Genomic DNA, 16,983 nt, shown 5'->3' with positions numbered 1-16,983 from the left:
CAGACCACAGCAAGGCAGCAAGGCAAACCCAGCCCTGCGTTGCCCTGCAAAGTTCAGTTTCAAATAAACCTCTTGGAGGGGGGAGGTCTCTCCCCTCCCTTTCGCAAAAGCCAGCCTCCAAAGTTCTGGTCCGTTTCCAGACTCCAAAGACAAAGCTCAGCTTGGCCGCGGACGCCTCCGAATGCCCTTAGCTCTCTTGGGGGTCGCTGAAGTGCAGCTCGGAGCTGAAGACCTCTTTGTACAGGGGAGGGAAATTCGTGGCCGTCTCGGGATGAACGAGACGGAAAAATTCCAACTTATCCAAGTGCAGGTTGCAAATCGTCTTCATTAAGGGCAACTTTGAGACTATCTGCAGTAAAAAAAGAGAGAGAGACCCCCCCCTCGTGTCAGAGAACCTGTGTGTGCTTGAAAAGGCTTGTAGCAATGGTTGCTCACCTTTGCTTTAATGAGATCTACTTGTGGGTAAGAAAAAAATAACCCAAACTACTCCCCCCTCCCAGCACGTTGCCAAGTTTTGTTCCACCTTAGAAATAGAACATGGATTAGAAAGAGTACAATAATTAGGCTTCTAGTTAAACAATGCACAGGAAAATCCTATGAAATAGAAGAACAAGAAGAATTGGTTTTTATATGCCGACTTTCTCTACCACTTAAGGAAGAATCAAACCGGCTTACAATCACCTGCCCTTCCCCTCCCCACAACAGAAACTCTGTGAGGTAGGTGGGGCTGAGAGAGGTGTGACTAACCCTAGGTCACCCAGCTGGCTTCATGTGGAGGAGTGGGGAAACAAATCCAGTTCACTAGAGTAGCCTCCGCTGCTCATGAGGAGGAATGGGGAATCAAACCCGGTTCTCCAGGTCAGAGGCTCCACTCCAAACCACCACTTCTTCTTCTTCTTCTGAAGGGAGGGACTTCAATGCCACAGAGTCCAAGTGCCAATGGGGCCATTTTATCCAGGTGAACCGCTCTCTATCGGCTGGAGATCAGTTGTAATAGCAGATTTCCAGCTAGTACCTGGAGGTTGGCAACCCTAGGGGGTTACAGCACTTGTATTCCCAGCAATGTATTAAGAGTTTGAAAATGTTATAAAAAATACTGTTTGCACTTTCTATGTATTCCCACCGATGTATTAAGAGTTTGAAAATGTTATAAAAAATACTGTTCGCACTTTAGCTATGAAAACATCTTCCAACCATTTACAAGCCGTGGTATCCAAAAACCCCTTTAAAGCGATGTTTTTTATAACATTTCAAACTCTTAATACATTGCTGGGAATACAAAGTGCGGTAACAGCCCTAGCTGGAGGTGGGCCCCTTGGCCACGCTGTTCACTTATTTACGATTTAGGTCCTCAACTAGGACCAGGGCCTCCCTTCCCCACCCCTGTCTTTTCCGTCCCATCTTATCGAATTCCACTGGGGGTCCCATTTGCCGTTCCCTAGCTCCTTAGGGACCAGCGTGCAAATAACAGGTGCAAATTGGTCACTGATAAACTTTAATCTTTTGTTGGAGCTTTTACTGAGTTTTATTTAATTTATGTGCTGTATTCTGACGGATGTGAGCCGCTCTGAGCCTGGCCTTGGTCAGGACAGATAGCAGGGTAAAAATTTAATAAATAGTAATAATATTAAAATAATAAGACATCATACTTGGAGGGAACCACTGGAAGGTATTATTCTCAGGGTTCACCACAACCCTGGAACCAACCAAGAACAGACCATCATCTGACACCCCATTTTATTACCTTGGACAGTCTGTCTTCATTGGAGTTTTTCTTCTGAATTTCATGTTGCAAAGCCAAGTAGATTTTATCCTGGAGTTTCTGGACTTTCTTGGACTCTGACAGCCAGGGGCGATCTGAGAGAGAGGACATAAAATAGATCACTTGGCATTGCTTGGACTCCAAAGCCAGCATAATAAAAAGCAGTGCTTTTAACATTATTTGCGCTTACAGCAACACACATTTGGGGAAAGTGTGTGTAGCAAATGAGAGTTTGAAGAGCCAAGCTAGAAGCAGCAGCTTTATGGACCCTGGTGGAACTGTATTGGACCCTTGTATTACCTGATCCATGGTAAGCTACTTCTGCCGGAACTTTTTTGGGAGGTGTACGGAGTTAGCTCTGGTCAAACTGTTGCTTGAGGATAAGGAGGCTGCCATATCCCGTGGGAATTTGTGAGGGTGATCTCCAGTTGCTGATATCCTCCCGCGGAATTTGATGCATCCTATTTGACTTTTCATTTAATTCTATACCTCATCATGAGATTGGGTTTGTTGTTTCCTTGTATATCTAGGTGATTTACATTTCATAGTAAGTTATAGGCTATTTATGCCTGTTGTTATAACTTATATATATATATTGATAAATTTCTTGATTCTTTAGCCTGGTGTTGTTCTGGTTTAGTTATATATTGCTACTTTAAGTAAAGGTAAAGGTCCCCTGTGCAAGCACCGGGTCATTCCTGACCCGTGGGGTGATGTCACATCCCGACGTTTACTAGGCAGACTTCGTTTACGGGGTGGTTTGCCAGTGCCTTCCCCAGTCATCTTCCCTTTACCCCCAGCAAGCTGGGTACTCATTTTATCGACCTCGGAAGGATGGAAGGCTGAGTCAACCTTGAGCCGGCTACCTGCAACTGACTCCCGTCGGGATCGAACTCAGGTCGTGAGCAGAGCTTGGACTGCAGTACTGCAGCTTACCACTCTGCGCCATGGGACTCATATATACCTTATTGCTACTTTACAACACTATTTTTTGTTTTGTATTCCGTGCAAAGGCAAAAATTCTGCTTTTTAGTTATTAAGAAGAGAAACACACTCACAAATAAGTAGGTGGATCAATGGCCTTAGATACACAGTACTAGCTTATATTGTAGCTGAGGTTTACAGAATTTACTTATGATAGCCATAAAGCTACCCTTAGCTTATATATTCAATCACGGTTTTTAGTTTCGGATTTTATACAGTTACCCCCACCCCCTTTTTACAACTACTGACTGTAATTTGTAGGTATGATGGTCTTTGACTGTAACAATGAAGAACTGAACTGAACGGTAAGCTAAGAGCTGCAATACCACTTTCTGTCTATCGGCAATGGTGGCGCCGTTGAGCAGCACAGAGCTGGCCTTTACTTACAAGCTGCCATGGTTGTGCCCCGGTTACTGCCAACAGACCCCAGCTGGAACTGACATGAGAGAGACTCGCAGAAAGAAGCCGTTGGGATTCTGGCTGACAGTAAGGAGCTGCTCTACTGGACCAGCCAACTGTCTAAGTACTTTGGCTACTGACTATGGCCGTTTATGCATGGGTACTTTCACTCATGTTCGCCCCCAGTCTGTCTCGGTTGTTCCTTGGAGTTATGCATGAGTTTTCCCTCCATTAGAGTTTACCTCACTGCCAGCCCTCACAAACCCCAGCCTTCCCGTTCCTCTATTAACCCGATTCTTCCCTCTCCCCTGAGCTGAGCTCGGGTGAAATCTCTGTGCATAAGGCAAAGTGCGGGACACGCAAGCTTAGTTTCACTCACAGCCAATTACAAAGCAGCATGTCCAGAGGTGGGGATTCAAATACTTCCTGCTTCCTGGGAGCTCTTTCTGAGCAAAAGAAAGGCTTTTTAAAACCGACGCTTGGATTTCTCCCCCCCCTTTCAGATTGCTTCGTTATTTTTCTTAAAATGTTTTTTTATGCAACAATTGGGTTTGGGGGGGCTTTTCTCTCACAGTAAGCTCTACAAAGTAAGCCATTTACAAAGCAGCATTTATGGGGGCGGGGACTTGATTTGAGCTTGGATGACTGCTGGTGCATAGATTCCCAGCAGGAAAGAGTGGGTCCAGCGTGCAATGAACCTCAGGTAAAACTCCCATGCGTAAATGACCTAGGAGTGCGGGAGCCAAGTTCATTTGGGCTAAGGTCACTCACCTGGAGAGAGCAGGACCGCCGCCGTGAAGAGAGCCACCTCCTCGTCAGAGAGCTGCAGCCGGCAAAGATTCCTTCCCAGTTCAAAGATGGCGCTGACAAGGTCGTCACAGCCTAAGCGAGAACCAAAAGGGGGGGGCAACGTTACGACAACAAGCCTCCTGTCAGGGCAGCAGCATTATCATCCCTTCGCGAGGGGTTTTTTTCATGTTCATGTTCGCTTGCCGTCTCGCTAGGGTTGCCAGGTCCCCCCTCTCCTCCAGCGGAAAATTTGGGGGTGGGGATCGCATGTGCCTGGCTGCAAGCAACGCGATCCCATCACTTCTGGTTTACTTCCGGAAGCGCCACAGCGCAACAGGACGATTTGCCACAAAGTAAATCGTCCCGTCGCGCTGCGGTGCTTCCGGAAGTAAACCAGAAGTGACGGGATCTCATTGCTCATGGCCGCGCGCGCAATCCTTGCTGTGAGCTGGCCGATGGATTGGCGGGCAATTGCCCGCCATTCCAAGCCACCTGGAAACGTAACTGCCCACAGTTGGTAAACCCTTGCCTTCGGCACCAATCCCTCACCTGCAAGAAACTGAGGAACAGTAGAAAAAATGGCCACCATGGGAATTTTCCTATGTCTCTGTGGCCTTTACCAAAGAGATTATGGGTAATTCCCAGAATGTCACCTGGAGCATCACATCTGTTGCATGCACCACCCTCAAAACCTCACAGCATTTGCCAAGGCAGCGCCGACAACCCTAGTTCCTGTCAATGGAGGTTTGTGGAAGGGTGGAGTCTGATTTTAGTTTCAAAGGGGGTGTATAGGGGCTGGAAGGTAAAACCGTCAACCTCCTTATGCTTTCCACACTTAAATTCCCTTTCCCCCACCTGATACAAGAAACTGAGCCATGCTAAGAAAAATGTCTAGAAAGAATCAACATACAAGGCCAAACCTACATGTGCATGTTGGTTTGGTAGGCTATTGCAGGGCCTTCTAAATGTTATTGATTTTAGCCTGTAATAAATATATACATATTTTGCATTGACATAACCTTTATATTATGTAACATTTAGCCTTGAATGTTGATTTTTTTCTTGACATTTGGGAACTTAATTCTGTTGTTTTTGGGGTTGTCTGTTTCCCCTTTGTTGATGGTGTAAGAAAAATGTCTTGCATGATAGTCAGACCACGAGGAGGTAAGGTGAGGAAGGGTTCATTCTTCCTCCCCCAACTGCCTTCCCGTTTTATAAAAACAACAACAGATATACAATCCCTATAAGGGAAAAGGTGGTGGTGTAAAGAGCTGTTAAGTCGGATTTCAAGTCAAGGGACATTCAGAAGTGGTTTGCCATTGCCTTCCTCTGCGTAGCAACCCTGGCATTCCTTGGTGGTCTCCCATCCAAGTGCTAACCAAAGCTGACCCCGCTTTAGCTTCCAAGATCTGACAAGATTAGGCTAGCTTGGGCTAACCAGGTCAGGGTAAAAGGGAAAAGAGAAGACACCCACTTCCATAAAACACAGCTGCTGGCACTAAAAAAAGCCTTTGCCCGCTTACCGAGAGATTTGAACATCTGCATCCCGCCGTACTTTCCGTCAAAGAGCACCGTGTTGTTCAACGGGTTGAAGGCCCGAATCATGCGGATGAGGAGAACCTCCAAGCAACCTGATGCAGACAGACAGACCACCAGAGGGCAAAAGAGGAACAACGGGAGGTGTCCGGCATCCCCGTACCAATTTTAAAAAAGAAAAAAATCCAACCCCCATGTTGAAAATAGCAATTTTTTAAAAAAAAAAAGTTTCAATTCACATGGATATATAAAACAGAGTGAGGACCATTTGTCAAAACAGCAATACAGAAAAAATCCAAGAATAAAAATATTAACCCCACAAGGAAGGAAGAGGTGGGATAAAGTAAAACAAAAAAGGAAGGAAAAAGAAAAGAGGAGGTTAGAAAAATAGTTGGTATGTTCAGATGTAGAAGGCTGTAAAGACTCTGCCTACAAAGGCAATGTATATACATTTATAAATACTCTGATTTTTCCATTCAACTTTGGGATCAATAAATTAGTATTTGCAGCCAGGTTTGACATGATCTGTGGTTAAACTTGGCCTGTCCCAATTGCAGTTAAAGAGGAGAGGAAGGGGAGTTGAACCCCTCAAGCTGGCTGCTGAGAATCCAATAACCTCCCCTCCCCAAGCTCTTTCCCCTAGGCAAACTCACTTCCCGTGTTGTAGGGTGGGGGGTGGAGATATTCCGGCATTACGACCAGGGTTGCCAGCTCCAGGTTGGGAAATACCTGCAGATTTTGGGGGGTGGAGCCTGAGGAGGGTGGGGTTTGGGGAGGGGACTTCAGTGCCATAGAGTCCAATGGCCAAAGCGGGCCATTTTCTCCTGGTGAACTGACCTCTATCTGCTGGAGATCAGTTGTAATAGCAGGAGATCTCCAGCTAGTACCTGGCAGTTAGTAAACTAAGAAGTGAAAAAACCTATGCTGGAAATAGTGAATGCTAAGTAGGAAGACAGCACGTGGCTCAATATTCAATTCAATTCAAATAAAACCAAGGGCTAATTTATTCAAATAAAAACATACAAGAATAAACCAAGAATAAATCTTCTCCGGAGAAGCTGATGCTTACAGAGCCTGAGCTTTTTGCCCTATTGAATTCCTATATTCTTTTCGCGCAACATAATGGGAACACTCTCATCACTGTGAGTTTTGCAACATTGAAGTACATAACTCATGTTAATTGGGTCAGCAAGTTGATGAAGAATTCAAAACGCATTCTTGCGATGGACCCTTCCAGGATTTTGGTTGCTTTCTTCGTGATTATATATTCATAAGCCTTTGGGCTGCTTTGAAACTGTATCTTTTCTTGTTATATGTTATAGCCATCTGGCTACATTGAAACACATTTGAAGTATATAGTCCTTTGCTTGTTCAGAGGTTGTTCAGAGGTGCTGCCTTAAGCCCTGCGAGGCGAACTGTGTGATGTTAACACTTCTACCTCTTACTTTGGTTTGTTGGGTTTATTCTTGTATGTTTTTTATTTGAATAAATTAGCCCTTGGTGTTGCTTTGAATTGAATTGAATATTGAGCCATGTGCTGTCTTCCTACTTAGTACCTGGCAGTTGGCAACCCTAGTTGCGGCTAACTATTATTTGTGACTAACATCCCATAAGATTTCAGGGAGGTTGTAGGGCAACTAACTTCATTTGACAGTGCGGGGAGGCATAGCCTTAGTCATGGGTTCTAAAACAAGTTCTGCCAGTTAATACACCCTGAGCAGACTGCAAGAATGGAGAAAAACCCAGGTGTTTGTTGAAAGCAACAAAGGTCGATGTAATTATTTAGTCAAAATCAATGCATTCACAAATGATAGGCAGTATTGAAAATTGGGATTTTTTAAAAGGGAAAATCCACGCCAGCAAATCTGAGCAAGGGCCATTCGCTCAGAGAGTGGGGAGCCAGCCGGTTTCTTCTCGTTGCTTCTCCTCACCTGCTTTGAGGAGGATGATCTGGTCATTTTGACAGAGCTCCATGAAGCCCTCGATGCGTTTGGCGAATTCCACGACGTACTGGATGGCGTTGGAGATCTGCAGGGCGCATTCCTGCCACAAGACCTCGCAGCTCTGCAGAAAGAAGAGGGAAATGTTACCAGCCAGCTCCCGGAGCCCACCGGCCGGCTCTCAACCTTCTGCCTGTACAGGGCTGCCAACCTCCAGGTACTAGCTGGAGATCTCCTGCTAGTGGCGAAGAGGGACCTGGCAACCCTAAATTCTGACACGCTCCCATTCAAAGCTGGGAGGGAGAAATATACCTTGTTCTGCATGCCCCTTATCTCTTCTTGCGAGTAAAGCGTCCAGGCTAGCCTCTTCAGCTCTTCGCTTGTGTATTGGGACGTTTCCAGGTGCGATTTGATCACGTTCTGGGCGAGGTGTTCTGGGAATACAAGGAGGGCGTCAGGGTCCTGATACATAGACCTAAGGATCGGCCAACCCCCTCCCTTTCAGATATAAATATTCTGCAGCTTCTGATCTTCACTGATCTATCACGGATCCCCACTGATCCACGGCTGAGCTTCAATGGAGGCTCAGTGATGGCTTTGATGTTGACTCAGAGATGAAATAGTTGACTTTCAGATAGTAAACGGCATTCAATGCACGCCCGTGATTGAATACTGTTTGAGTAGAAAGCGAAGTACCACTGCGTATCAACCACTTACACATGTTGAAATATTGAAATCAGATACAATTGGATGCTAAATATAGACCTTGGGGCTATCCACATGAACGTTTTGTGCTGCTAAGAGATCACTCTCTCACAGTTAGCCAGAAGCAGAAATGAAACCGGAATATTACACAGTACTTAATATGACACTATATCCCCCATAAGAATTCATCCCTGGAGTGAAATTCATCCTACTATATGTTCATTCACCCTGACCTGGATGGCCTGATCACATCAGATCTCAGAAGCTAAGCAACGTTGGCCCTGGTTATAACTTGGATAGAAGACCAGGGGCTGTGGCTCAGTGGTAGAACATCTACTTGGCATGCAGAAGGGCCTAGGTTTAATCTCCGGCATCTCCAGTTCAAGGGACTAGGCAAGTAGGTGATGTGAAAGACCTCTGCCTGAGACCCTGGAGAGCCGCTGCTGGTCTGAGCAGACAATACTGACTTTGATGAACCAAGGGTCTGATTCAGTAGAAGGCAGTGTCATGTCTTCAATATGTGCGACCACCAAACAATACCAGGGTTTATTGGTTCTTGTAGGTTATCCGGGCTGTGTAACCGTGGTCTTGGAATTTTCTTTCCTGACGTTTCGCCAGCAACTGTGACAGGCATCTTCAGAGTAGTAACACTGAAGGACAGTGTCTCTCAGTGTCAAGTGTGTAGGAAGATATAGTCAGAAAGGGGTTGGGTTTGAGCTGAGTCATTGTCCTGCAAAAGTAATGTGCTAATCATTGTCCTGTAAGTATCAAGATAATGTGCTAATGACGGTGTGGTATGTTAATATGGAACCATTGTATCCTGAAATGATCTGTTAATGTGTGAAATCCAAAGCTAATCTCCATGGCTATTGTTGACTATAGTCTTTGTTAGTCTGGAGGTTTTTAGGACAGGAAGCCAAGCCTTATTCATTCAATACCAGGGTTGCAATACAGAGGAAGGCAATGGCAAACCACCTCTGTAAGTCTCTTGCCTTGAAAACCCTAAGGGGTTGCCATAAGTTGGCTGTGACTTGACGACTTGAGGGCACTATACACTCAGAGACATATGTTTATTCACAGGTAAATTCTGTTCAGCAAAATGTCTCTTTGATCCCAAAATATTCCTTCCTCTACAGCCTAATTAATTCCCCACCCCTGTTTTCTCCTCACCAGGCTATGGCATCTATGAATCAGTTATCCGTTTTCACTGGCAGGATGTGGGGAAATTGAGTGCTGCTTTTCACTTTGCTGGCAAAGCCATTGCTCATTATTTTGCTGTCTTACTCCAATCCGTAACGGCGCTAAGACACGCATACAAAAATAATGTGCACTAACTTGGCTTGGAATATAAAAAGTAGTAATAAGTCGCTTTCCCCTGCTGGATGAATTGACAACATGATTCATGAATGTCATAGCTGGCAGGGAAAAGAACCAGCAGTCATTTATTAAGGTGGAAACGGAAGGACAGAAGGAAAACGTTAAAGAACAGGAGTCCTGAAAGACCCAAAACAGAGCTTGAATTGCTCCATACTGATTTCTGGCATTGCAACTGTCTTTTATGTTTTCAAAAATTTAGACATTAAGAGTGCATTCCTGGGGTGGGGGGCAAAGCTTCACAGGAGCTGGCGTGCCATGCCGGCATAAGTGCCCGTTTAACCCGGGACACTGGGTACTTACGCCAACCCAGTCAGCGCACACGCTGGCGCCTTGGCTCCTCAGAGCAATGTGGACACAATCACCGTGCCAGGACCTAAACTTCAGAAGCGACAGGCCACGCCGGGGTTGGGGGGGGGGCGTTCCAAGGGGCAGAGCTGACATAAGTCAGCTTCCAGACCCCTTTTGCCCCGGGATCGCCCCCTTGAGCTTGAAGGTGGCTCTGCCACATTTTCCGGTGGCACAGTCTTGCTGTTTACAGTGGGGCATTTCCCCCTTTTTTCCTTTTTTTAATTTAAAAAAGGGTTTGTTTTTTTCCTTTGCAGTGGCCGGGAAGCTTCTGAGGAGGTGACCACAGATCTACCCCTCCCTCAGGAATGGGCTGCCCATTTGAAAAAAGATGGGAAGCCAATTAGGCAAAAACGAACATAAGAAGAGGCCATGCTGGATCAGACCGAGGTCCATCAAGTCCAGCTGTCTGTTCACAGTGGCCGACCAGGTGCCTCTAGGAAGCCCGCAAACAAGACGGCTGCAGCTGCCTCTAGGAAGCCCATAACTAAGACTTAAGAACATAAGAAGAGGCCCTGCTGGATCAGACCAAGGCCCATCAAGTCCAGCAATCTGTTCACACAGCGGCCAACCAGGTGCCTCTAGGAAGCCCACAAGCAAGACAACTGCAGCAGCACCATCCTGCCTGTGTTCCACAGCACCTAATAGAATAGGCCTGCTCCTTTGATCTTGGACAGAATAGGTACGTATCATGACTAGTAGCCATTTTTACTAGTAGCCATGAACTCTCCCACATACTAACCGATCTCCATCACCGAAATGTCCGAGACCAGCTGGCTGCTCTCGAGGGGACTGTGGGTGTAGAGACCGGGGTCCAGCATCAGCTCATAAATGGATTCCTGCTTGATGAACTTGGCATCGCTGAGGTCGATGCTGGACTGGTCGGGCGACGGCTGGGCGGAGGTCAAGAGGTCCAGGTTGTAGTAATTGCTGTTCCCGTCGGGGGTCAAGGGGAAATCGAAAAGGAAGCTGTCGGAGAGCATGGAGATGTCGTCCAGGTCGGAGAGGCCACTGCTCACGCTGGTGGTGTAGACCCGCGACAACGTCTCCGGCTCCTCCTTGGCTTCGCCGCTCTGCTCTTGGCTCTGCTGGTGCTTCTGCACCTCGGCATAAAGGCTGTCCCGTTGCTTCTTGGACATGCGGCCGAACTTCACAGCTGCCGTCCGGAACAGGGGGAAGAGAGGGGGAAGGGGGCAGATGTCAGGCCACGTCCAAAAGAGATTCCTCCCTGGGACTGAGCGGCCACTTGCCAGCTCAGCAACCTGCCCACCTCCAAACCAAAACCCTCGTTCCTCCTTTGCTGCATAGGAGAACAATTTATAAAACATCACACAACCCCCTCCCCTTAGGCGCTGTAAGCAAATATAACTCATTCATTTTGACACCAAGAGTAAGAAGGAGAAGAAAAGTTGGTTTTTATATGCCGACTTTCTCTACCACTTAAGGGAGAATCAAACCGGCTTACCTTCACCTTCCCTCCCCCCCACCCCCCACAACTGACACCCTGTGAGGCAGGTGGGGCTGAGAGAGCTCTAAGAGAACTGTGACTAGCCCAAGGTCACCCAGCTGGCTTCATGGGTAGGAGTGGGGAAACCAACCCGGTTTGCCAGATTAGCGTCCAGCGCTCATGTGGAGGAGTGGGGAATCAAACCAGGTTCTCCAGATTAGAGTCCACTGCTCCAAACCACCGCTCTTAACCACTGGTTGGTCTTGTTTGGGGGCTTCCTAGAGGCACCTGGTTGGCCGCTGTGCGAACAGACTGCTGGACTTGATGGGCCTGGGTCTGATCCAGCAGGACCTTTCTTATGTTCTTATGCTCTTAAGGCAGCTTTATTTGATCAACATGATTACTCTAGCATTCTTGACAGGCAGACCAGGCAGAGAGAGAGAGATCGGAAACTACCCGCCAGGATAGGTGCCCAAGAGGCAAAGCTCCAGGTTGGGAAATACTTGGAGATTTTGGGGATGGAACCTGAGGAGGGCGGGGTTTGGGGAGGGGAGACTTCATTGGGGTATAATGTAGGGTTGCCAGCTCCGGGTTGGGAAATACCTGGAGATGTTGGGGGTGGAGCCTGAGGAGGGCAGGGTTTGGGGAGGGACCAATGGGGTAGAATTCCATACAGTCCAATCACCAAAGTGGCCATTTTCTCCAGGTGAACTGATCTCTGTCACCCAGAGGTCAGTTTTAATATCAGGAGATCTCCAGCTCGAATCCTAAAATGGCCAATTGCATTGACCAACTGATGCTGAATTTATGGCTGCAATACCACCCTTTGACCATCTGCCCTGGTGGCGCTATAGAGCTGCAGAGAGGAAGGAATCTGCGTCCCTCTGCCAGAACTTCCAAGTTCAAAACTTTATCCAATGAGTATCACAGCTGAACTTGATGCAAACGTATCATCTTCCGAATATCACTGACCCCCTCCCAACTGATTTCACAGGGCAGCCCCCACCCCTGCAAAGAGAAGACTTACCATCACGGGACATCCCCAAGGCCAGGCATTTTTGCAAGCGGCAGTGCTGGCAGCGGTTGCGGTTGGTTCTGTCGATGAGGCAGTTCCTTTGGCGCGAGCAAGAGTAGGTGGCGTTATTCTGTTGGCTTCTGCGGAAGAATCCCTGGAGAGGGGACAGGAAAGGGGGGAGATTAGCATCTTCCAAGCTGGCCTAAAAGGTTGTTGGGAGATCGAACGCTACAACACAGCAGATAACATGGTAAAACTGTGCCTGGACTGTACCAATCCTCATGTGCATCATTAAAAAAAATGCTTCTCGATTGGGGCGGTGGTGGTGGTAGAGAATCTCCCTGCATAAAGAAAAGTAGACTGTAAGGGAGAGGCCTAGGCTGGAACATCCAAGGGTTTTTTTTGTTTTGTTTCTCCCAGTCTAACCTACCTCACAGGGTTGTTGTGAGGGCAAAATGGAAGAGGAGAGAACTACACAGGATAAAAACTCTAGATAGAAGAAGAAGAGTTGGTTTATATGTGCTGACTTTCTCTACCACTTAAGGGAGAATCAAACCGACTTGCAATCACCTTCCCTTCCCCTCCCCACAGCAGACACCCTGTGAGGTAGGTGGGGCTGAGAGAGCTCTAAGAGAACTGTGACTGGCCCAAGGTCACCCAGCTGGCTTGATGTGTAGCCCAGTTCACCAGATTAACCTCTGCCACTCATGTGGAGCAGTGGGGAATCAAACCCGGTTCTCCAGATTAGAGTCCACCGCTCCAAACCACCGGTCTTAACCACTACACCACGCTGGCTCTCGGGCTGAAGATAATATTTCCACATCTCGACGACTGCATTCTTTTATTACAGGTGCCAGCATTTATTTCATTGGTTTCTATTTTCTTGATAAGTTACAGGTTTCTTTATGATTATTTCAAAATGGAATACAAAACATTCCTTAATAAAAGAAGGTGTGGAAACATTGGTCGATTTTTTCCTTTGCATTTCTGGGAGCGGTTACCGCCTATATAAGACCTGTGCTTTTGCCATGTAAGGAAAAAAACTAGGCAGGAACATCCAAGGAGAATATAAAAAACAAAAATTAAAATCGTCTAAATGATGTAGAGCAGGGGTGGGGAACGTCAGGCCCGGGGGCCGTATAAGGCCCGTGAAATCATTTGGTCTGGCCCTTTGTGGGTCCTGGTAGATCTCTAGCTCAGAAGGATCTAAGACTGGCAATCTGCCCGCTCCTGCGGACAGGAATAGCCTCTATTCAAGGCAGATTCGAGTTTGTTTTGCCGAGAAAAGGGATCTTCTTTCCCCCTTGCAGAAGAGTCATTAGCTATGGAGCTGCTAGGACCGGCCAAGAAACTGTGTTAACCCTTTCTTACCCGGGCCGTGGAGAAACGTATTCCCTCTGTACTACAAGAAGGCTGGGGGTGGAGGTGGCAACAATGGAGGGGTTAAAGGGGGCAGGGCCAGAATGTGTGGGGGCGAGTTCTGAGTTGATAATTTTGTATGGCCCGCGAATGATGTTATAAATATCCAAATGGCCCTTGGCAGAAAAAAGGTTCCCCACCCCTGATGTAGAGGATCCTTTAGTGCTGTTATTCCTTTCACGAGTGGTCTGAAGACGGTTATTTGCTTGCTGGAGCAGACCCGAATCTGTCTAGTCAACTCTCATCCTTTGAAAAATGGCTATCCAGATCCCTCGGGAAGCACAAAACATGTAGTCTTCCCTTATTCATTCCCAGTAACTGGTGCTTAAAAGTACGCTATGTGTGGTCATGAAGGCTCCACTTAGCTATCGCACCCTTGCCTGAAGTCCCTAAATGCGTCTAACCCAGGGGTGTCGAACTCAATTGTTACGAGGGATGGATATAACATAAAATGTCACTTGATCGGGCCGGGCAGTGGCTCGCCAGCCTAGATTGAGAGTAGGGGGGTGGCTGCCTCTGCTGGCTCATGGGCCAGGTGAGAGCTCTCCAGGGGCTGGATCTGGCCCTTGGGCGTTATGTTTGACATCCCTGGTCTAACCCTTTCTAGAAGCCACCGAAAGCAAATTTCACTCCAAGAGGACAGCCCAATTTCGCGGCACCCCCCTCTCACTCACCTTACATCCTTCGCAGGTGATGACACCATAGTGAATCCCTGAAGATTTGTCCCCACATATTTTACAGGGGATCACTTCTATTTGCGCTGTAGAAAAGGGTGAAGGTAAAGAGGGAGGGGGAGGCAGAGGAGAGAGACAAAAAATGCCCACATGGTTAACTTAGTGCCTTTAAAAAGCAGTGTGCTTGTATCATATACTAAATATTTAGAAAGGGTGGGATAAAAATCCACTCAACAATTAAAATGAAACCGAACTCTCTTTTCAGTTTAGCAAGACTGACAACAATCGATGAATAGGGTTGCCAACCTCCAGGTACTAGCTGGAGATCTCCTGGTAATAACAACTGATCTCCAGCTGATAGAGATCAGTTCCCCTGGAGAAAATGGCTGCTTTGGCAATTGGACTCTATGGCATTGAAGTCCCTCCCCAAATCATGCCCTCCTCAGGCTCCGCCCCCAAAACCTCTTGCCGGTGGCGCAGAGGGGCTTGGCAACCCTATCAATGAACCATATTTAAAACAGTGGGCTATTAATGACCTTTGCACCCAAAGAAGGTTGACCAATAGCCTAATACTAGTATGAACACCAATGAGTTACATAAGATAAACTAGCATAACTTTAATATGATACAAATAGTACAAACAATTCATTAAAACCAAACATGTTTCGGCCACAAGACCTTCCTGAGGGGTACAAATTACGGTATTTAAAATACACACCGTAAAGTGAAAGTATTTAAAACACAAAGTACAACCAATCACTGACCAAAATTCAAAACACTCATAAGAAGTAGGGCCTGTTCATTAATCCAAATATTTCCCTCTTCAATATTGGAATAAATCAGAACCATCCACAATAATTTTTTCAGAATGTTGCTATTAACAGTCCAAATATCTCTGTAAGCATGGTCAAAACGAATCGTGGCTCTATCGTGTGTATATCCACATTCAGGATCATCAATTCACTCTGCATCAATTCACTCTGATCTCACTTACAGAATTTCCCAACCCAGATTTGCCAACCCTACTAACCACTAACAATTCCTTTGGTTTCCCGGAAAGGAACTTTTTATCGCTCAAATAAGAAGAGGAGTTGCAATTCAATTGATGCCCAGGAGATGGCGCTCAAGTATTTTATAGAGTTTAATTTTTAACAAGAGGAGAGAATAAAAGAAATTGAAGGTCTTCTTCCCTTCCCCCCAACTGCCTTGGGGGTAGGGATCAACGGTTAGCCCCAGCCCCCTTAGTGTGACCCTTGTAAAATAAATAAATAAATAAAGGAGTCAAAGGAATTGTAATCAGTAAAACCTGGGCTGGAACAAGGGCTGCCAAGCTCCAGGTGGTGGCTGGAGATCTCCCGCTATTACAACTCTATCAGTTCACCTGGAGAAAATGGCCACTTTGGCAATTGGAATCTATGGCATTGAAGTCCCTCCTCTCTCCAAACCCCGCCCTCCTCAGGCTCCACCCCCCAAATCTCCAGGTATTTCCCAACCCGGAGCTGGCAACCCTAGCTGGAACTCCTCCAGATTCCAGTATCCTGGGACCAAAACGAAACATGAAGCACACATTACGTGTCTCCATTACCATCAACACCCTGATCTGGATGGCCTAGGCTAGTCCGATCTCGTCAGATCTCAGAAGCTAAGCAGGATCGGCCCTGGTCAGCATTTGGATAGGAGACTGCGAAGAAGAAGAGGTGGTTTTTATATGCCGACTTTCTCTACCACTTAAGGCAGACTCAAACCGGCTTACAAGCACCTTCCCTTCCCCTCCCCACAACAGACACCCTGTGAGGTAGGTGGGGCTGAGAGAGCATGACTTGCCCAAGGTCACCAAGCTGGCTTCCTGTGGAGGAGCGGGGAAACAAATCCAGTTCACCAGATTAGCTTCCACTGCTCACGTGGAAGAGTGGGGAATCAAACCCGGTTCTCCAGATCAGACTCCACTGCTCCAAACCACCGCTCTTAACCACTACACCACGCTGGTGTAATAATAATAATAATAATGTAGACAAGGTGGAACATGTCCAGAGGAGGGCAACAAAGACAGTGAGGGGTCTGGAGATCAATGAGGAAAGGTTGAAGGAACTGGGTATGTTTAGCCTGAAGAGGAGATGACTGAGAGGGGATATGATAACCATCTTCAAGTACTTGAAGGGCTGTCGTATAGAGGATGGCGCCGAGTTGTTTTCTGTTGCCCCAGAAGGTCGGACCAGAACCAACGGGTTGAAGTTAAATCAAAAGATTAGGAAGAACTTTCTAACAGTTTGAGCGGTTCCTCAGTGGAACAGGCTTCCTCGGGAGGTGGTGAGCTCTCCTTCCCTGGAGGTTTTTAAGCAGAGGCTAGGTGGCCATCTGTCAGCAATACTGATTTTATGACAGTAGGCAGATCATGAGAGGGAGGGCATCTTGGGCATCTTCTGGGCATGGAGTAATGGGGGAGGTAGTTGTGAATTTCCTGCATTGTGGAGTAGGAGGGGAGGTAGTTGTGAATTTCCTGCATTGTGCAGGGGGTCAGACTAGATGACCCTGGTGGTCCCTTCCAGCTGTACGATTCTATAAAATAAAAAATTACAATCCACCCTGGATGG

At 46.9% G+C, this 16,983-nt stretch overlaps 1 protein-coding gene across 1 annotated transcript; it reads right to left on the bottom strand.

The window, feature by feature from the left end:
- Nucleotides 1-168: 168 nt before the first annotated feature.
- Nucleotides 169-15,974, bottom strand: LOC130494064 (nuclear receptor ROR-beta-like). The gene is made up of 10 exons (XM_056867710.1): nucleotides 15,965-15,974; nucleotides 14,393-14,550; nucleotides 12,312-12,453; nucleotides 10,580-10,993; nucleotides 7,723-7,844; nucleotides 7,402-7,534; nucleotides 5,458-5,565; nucleotides 3,917-4,027; nucleotides 1,745-1,857; nucleotides 169-349 (listed from the first exon to the last, which is right to left on the bottom strand). Exons 1-10 carry the CDS (start codon nucleotides 15,972-15,974, stop codon nucleotides 188-190), a joined length of 1,473 nt encoding a protein of 490 aa, XP_056723688.1. The 3' UTR covers nucleotides 169-187.
- Between the last annotated feature and the right edge of the window lie 1,009 nt (nucleotides 15,975-16,983).

This window comes from Euleptes europaea, chromosome 2, assembly GCF_029931775.1.
Source record: "Euleptes europaea isolate rEulEur1 chromosome 2, rEulEur1.hap1, whole genome shotgun sequence".
NCBI lineage: Eukaryota > Metazoa > Chordata > Lepidosauria > Squamata > Sphaerodactylidae > Euleptes > Euleptes europaea.
The sequence above is the reverse complement of the archived record's forward strand: the minus strand, read 5'-3'. Positions and strand labels throughout refer to the sequence as shown.

Bases quoted from the DNA above. Each gene is read 5' to 3' on its own strand.
- LOC130494064 (XM_056867710.1), bottom strand. The intron at 1,858-3,916 runs GTGAGTGACCTT...CCTCTCTCTCAG, and splicing joins GGCGGTCCTGCTCTCTCCAG to ATCGCCCCTGGCTGTCAGAG. The intron at 350-1,744 runs GTAATAAAATGG...TTTTTACTGCAG, and splicing joins ATGAAGACAGACTGTCCAAG to ATAGTCTCAAAGTTGCCCTT.